Here is a 5,098-nt window from a genome sequence, read left to right as displayed (position 1 = left end):
TTTTTTTTTTTTTTTTTTTTTTTTTTTTTTTTTTTTTTTTTTTTTTTTTTTTTTTTTTTTTTTTTTTTTTTTTTTTTTTTTTTTGTGGGGTTTAATTACTTCTTTTGGATTGTTTTATCATTGTTTGGGAAGAAATATTTATTTCGTAGTCAATCAGAAAAATATTTATCTCATAAGTTTAAATGGCTGCTGATTTGAATAAACTTACTTGATGCAAATGTATTATGGTTATCCATACCAGGTGGCTCCTGATGTGGATATCGATGATGTTGCTCGCCGGACAGAAGGATATAGTGGGGATGATCTAACAAATGTCTGCAGAGATGCTTCCTTGAATGGAATGAGACGTAAAATAGCTGGAAAAACTCGCGATGAGATTAAGAATATGGCCAAGGATGATATTTCAAAGGACCCTGTTGCCATGTGCGACTTTGAAGAAGCATTGAAGAAGGTACAGCGAAGTGTTTCTGCTGCTGACATCGAACGGCATGAGAAGTGGTATTCAGAATTTGGGTCTGCATAAATTTCACGCTATGATGAAGATAGTAATGGATTCACCACTTTCCATTCTGCAAAGTGATTTGTTTTTTTTTTTTTTAATTTTGTTTTCTGATAATCATTGTGTTGTCTCGGTGTGACTAATAGTAATCCGACTGCAGCCTTCTATACACTTGTAATTCCTTGCTTCCCTTAACCACTGATTCTGTGCAGCTTTATCATTTACGAAGAAGTTTTAAGTTTTCATTGACATTCACTTCTACAAGTACAACAATGAATTGTATTATTTTATATCTGTTAATGTTGCCATCAATTCACGCCATGAAATTAGTTTTGAAGGGCTATCTTAAACTAGCTTCGATTTATATAATACTTGTGTTTGCTGGTTTATGTATTTTTTTTTCCATACAATTTTAAATGTGGGTTTTCTCTATGTATCTAACTGGAGGTTGAGCATTATTCGTGACACCAATCCTGGTCTCTAATAGAAAAACCCGCTGCCAAAGATGTGGGTGGGTGGGTGGTTGGGGTGGAGGGTGTTCATTCAGTTTTTAAATAGTGGAATAGCTCTTCACAGTCTTTAGCAACAGAAACATTGGAGGAAGGGTTCAATCTCTGCATCCTCATCTCCATTTCTTTTCAATTTCTTCTTCCAACCAGTGGAATTCTGAACAAGTCAAATGAGTTGGTTTCATACTCAGCACGAGGTATGAATGTGAAGTTCTGCTTTTAGCATTTGGTTTTGTTGTTCATTTCTTTGGGTTGGTTAGGTAGGTTTAATTCTATTTTAAATATTCTGATTTTATTTGCAGGTACCGCTGTGTGCTCAGTCATAAATTGTGGGCAAGGAACTTGCAAGGCATCTAATGCTTCATTTCTTGGTTTTGATATGCGTGCAGTTCTGGTTGGAGGAAACTCCAAATTGGTCTCTTCACCTTCCCTTATTACCAACTGTAAGAACCTCTCTCTCTCTGTCCCTATCTATCTAGACACGCACACATCTGCAAACCCACATGCATTCTACAGGTTGTACCTTACAATAACGGTTACATAATTAGGTAGTTAATATGCCTTCTTATTTTGATGCTTTTGATTTATCTTCATCTAGTTTAATTCTACTAATCAAAATTGTATAAAACAGAACTGTGACTAGAATTTAGAAGTAAAAGATATGGAATTGGTCAATAGATTAAATCAACCGTCGGATTGATTTGTTGTATTTGGATATAAAAAATTGCAATGCAGTTTTGTAAACTCGTTAAACCAACTTGAATTTTGTTGGCTTTTACCTTTTACAAAGATATCTGCATCACTTGAGAAAATATGACACATGTCATACATATATACTTCAGACAGAATCACATTTTGTTTTAAAGAAATCAAGCTCATTTATTTCTGAATTACTTAATAGCATAGTGTACGATTATTCCTCGTCCATATATTTAGTTCATGAGCGTATGAGCGTGAAGAATCATTTGTGTCAGGAATGTACAAACTGTCTTTTCTGATCATGGGCGTTGTCCAGTTTCTCTGTATTAAAACAGAATATGAACAACACAACAAAGATTGTGAATAATAAGATGAGCTGTAAAATAAAACAAATTATGGCAACATTACTTCTCTGCAGCGTGTACTTCTAATTGTACAGCTTTCAGACAAGTAGGTGAGAGGGGAAAAAAAAAAGCGCCTTTATTGGAAATAGATAACTAACTTAGATGAACTGTTACCGAACTTTCAGGCACTGCCGAATTCTAAAGTGGCGGCGGATCTCCACTTCAACCACCACTGCCACCAACAACGGTGGTTCCTTTCCTTCATATACCTTTGGGATTAGATTTCCAGTTATGTTATCTTGATCTCAGTAATATTGTCTTTGAAAGTGAAGAAAGAGCTTTCATTTTAAAGTTTCAGGTTGCCGGGTTGTTAGGTGTGGTAATGGAACCTGCGTGGCCGATTGAGCAGCTTTGTTCCTACACACTTGCCACTGCGGCGAAGGCTTCGGGAATCTATTGACCTGACATTCTTACCATGCTTTAAACTCAGTAAGTACGACAAAATTTTTAGGGTCATTACCTATCGCTTGGATTTAGCCATATTACTATTTTTCCAATTTTGGTTACTGGTAATTGGTATTGAGCCTCACCCAATTCAAGGATTCATTATCATAATAAGAGTCGTTTTTCGAGATGGTCTAACCATACCCAAAGTAGTTTTTGCGGTTCTGTTGAAGTTTTTGGTTTGGATGTAAATGGTTACTCCTATGCATGAATGTTTTGAATTTCTTTTATATTACCGGCTAAGTTGTAAGATTTATTAGACACTTTTTTAAAGTTTATGAAACAAATTTGCAAGTTGTAAGATTTATTAAACACTTTAATATACTTGTTCTATTACTCACAATAATTGTACAAAGAATTTTGATCTTAATACTAAGACATAACATCATGATTTCGGATCGGCCCACAAACTGAAATGCTCATGGAATTTCCCTTCCTTTGCCATGCATGCAATTGCTGTGACCAACCTAACATGGCTCTGAAAGATGCTTACAATCATGGACATGACACCAATATTTTCGGTACATTTCCAATAGTTTCAGCATGTGGTAGACATTTTATATTAGGTTATTTCCCTAATTAAATGTAACTATTAACAATATATATGTACAAGAATCACGATTTGAGCATTTACAAATCTCTAATATCTTTTTAAAGTGATTCATTCATATCTCAATAATATTTGTCCCTAATCTTTTCAAAGTTTTAATTTCATCCTTCACAAATAAGCTAGTGAACATGACTATTTGATCATTTTGATGGTTGAGCTGGTTGAAGAACATATTATAGTGAATTGTCTAAGTGCTCTCCCTTCTTGGCTTTGTCTCATAGTCGAGATCATAATCATTCAATTCCGCCCCTACTCTTTTAAAAAAAGGCAGGCTAGTTCCTACTCCTTGCTTCTCCTTTATGTTGGTCCTTTTGACATCACATTCTCGGTTGTGTTTTAGTCTGGTAGGGAAGAAACCTGTAGCCAGTGACTAGTTTTGCTATGAAGCTATGTGTTATGTTTACGTGCTATGAAGCACAAACTCTCTTTCGAAAGTGAGATCGCCACTGAAAATGACAACGATTTTACATTATATACATGTTATTAATGATTTGATATAGATTTGAACTCTGATTGCAGCAGTACCAAAAGACCCTTGGACTTAGCATTGGGCTGAAAAGAAGGCTATCTTCTTATGGCCTACACGGATTGGCTCACAAGGCTAAGCTCAGCCCATTTACAAAGGGACTTGGGTAAAAGAGAGGAGGAGGAAGAAGAAGAGCCATACATTAGTTAAGTGGATAGAGAGTTAGAAGAATTTGTGAAATTTGATTCATGTCATTTAGTGTCATGTCATGTTGGTTCTAATTTCTCTCAATCTTTTTGGTGATAATATTATTCAGAAAGAAGACAAATGCATGTGCCCAAAGAAGATCTATATCCTCGTGGAAGGTGATGTTTAGAGCCAAAGCCAAAGCCAAAGCCAAAGCCAAATCCAAAGCCAAAGACAAAACTAAACGTTAGCTTTTTTTTCTCCTATTTAACGTTTTGTTTCTTTTTCCCATTGTCTTATTTACAAAAACCAAAACTATACAACTTGCTTTTGTGATCTTGGGGGTCTGGATTCCATGGCCTCAACTCCATTGCATGTGCCTCTCATAACCAAACTACAACTTTTCTCTCTCCCCAAATTCCCCACCACTCTCTCCAAACTTTTTAAATCTGTGTCTATATGATCTTTGAACTGCAACAGGTATCCAATGATATATCATCTAATTTATATGATGCTGATTTACGAAGCAGCTCTCTATGTATTGATTGTTCATCGCAGTGGTTACACAGAAAAGCTTAGTGTATGGGTATGGGTGCTCATAAATGGACACACCATCAGAGGAATAATCAGACAAGTTGAGGGTCGCACAATTATATATTTATTTCTTCGTACTTTACCTCTCTCTCTCTCTTGGTCTTCTCGAGGAAACAAAAAAAAGGGTTTAGATCTATATGAAAAGTTTCATTCATTTTGATTCCATGCCATGAAATAACAACAAAAACCTTCTTGTACAAGAATAAATCAACCTCACACTTCTTTGTCTCTTCAAAAATCTCTTATTTTCATACCATTTAGATATTGGGGTTTTCAAAACTTTTTGTGATGTGTTTATGAAGATTTCCAAGTTTAAATTTTGAATTTTGATTCGTTAATTTAAATCTTTTGAATAGAAATTCATTTTTTTTTTTTTTTTGAAAGATTCTAACTTTAATGGGTCTCGAGATCTTTTTGATGATCTATGTTGATGTCGTGACAACTAACGTATACTTTTTGTGATATATATTTTAGACCGAGTTAACCTCACTCAAGAATAGAACTATTTTCAAATTTGTTTTTAAAGAACCAAATGATAAAAACTAAATTCAAATTGAATGGTAAAGATGTTAGTTTTAAAATTTGAGAGATCACATAGAAAATTGTATTTTATTCTAATTTTTAAATCCTTAATCATTACTCTATTATTGGGTAGAATCTTGGTGACCTATGTTTGGTCATTTTTAC

General features: G+C 34.4%; 1 protein-coding gene and 1 long non-coding RNA gene across 2 annotated transcripts in view; both read left to right on the top strand.

Moving 5' to 3' along the window:
- Nucleotides 1-886, top strand: part of LOC111497582 (katanin p60 ATPase-containing subunit A1-like) — a 5,636-nt gene extending 4,750 nt beyond the window's left edge. The window contains exon 7 of the mRNA XM_023148413.1: nt 242-886. Coding sequence (XP_023004181.1) covers nt 242-523 — 282 coding nt within the window. The 3' untranslated portion in view covers nt 524-886. The remainder of the gene's footprint in view (nt 1-241) is intronic.
- Nucleotides 887-2,955: 2,069 nt separating this feature from the next.
- On the top strand, nt 2,956-4,153 carry LOC111497585. Its single transcript, XR_002720631.1, has 2 exons — nt 2,956-3,076; nt 3,685-4,153. It is a non-coding gene; the product is annotated as an uncharacterized LOC111497585 (long non-coding RNA).
- Nucleotides 4,154-5,098: the final 945 nt, after the last annotated feature.

The sequence above is a fragment of the Cucurbita maxima genome, unplaced genomic scaffold (genome assembly GCF_002738345.1).
Source record: "Cucurbita maxima cultivar Rimu unplaced genomic scaffold, Cmax_1.0 Cma_Scf00024, whole genome shotgun sequence".
Lineage (NCBI taxonomy): Eukaryota > Viridiplantae > Streptophyta > Magnoliopsida > Cucurbitales > Cucurbitaceae > Cucurbita > Cucurbita maxima.
The sequence above is the reverse complement of the archived record's forward strand: the minus strand, read 5'-3'. Positions and strand labels throughout refer to the sequence as shown.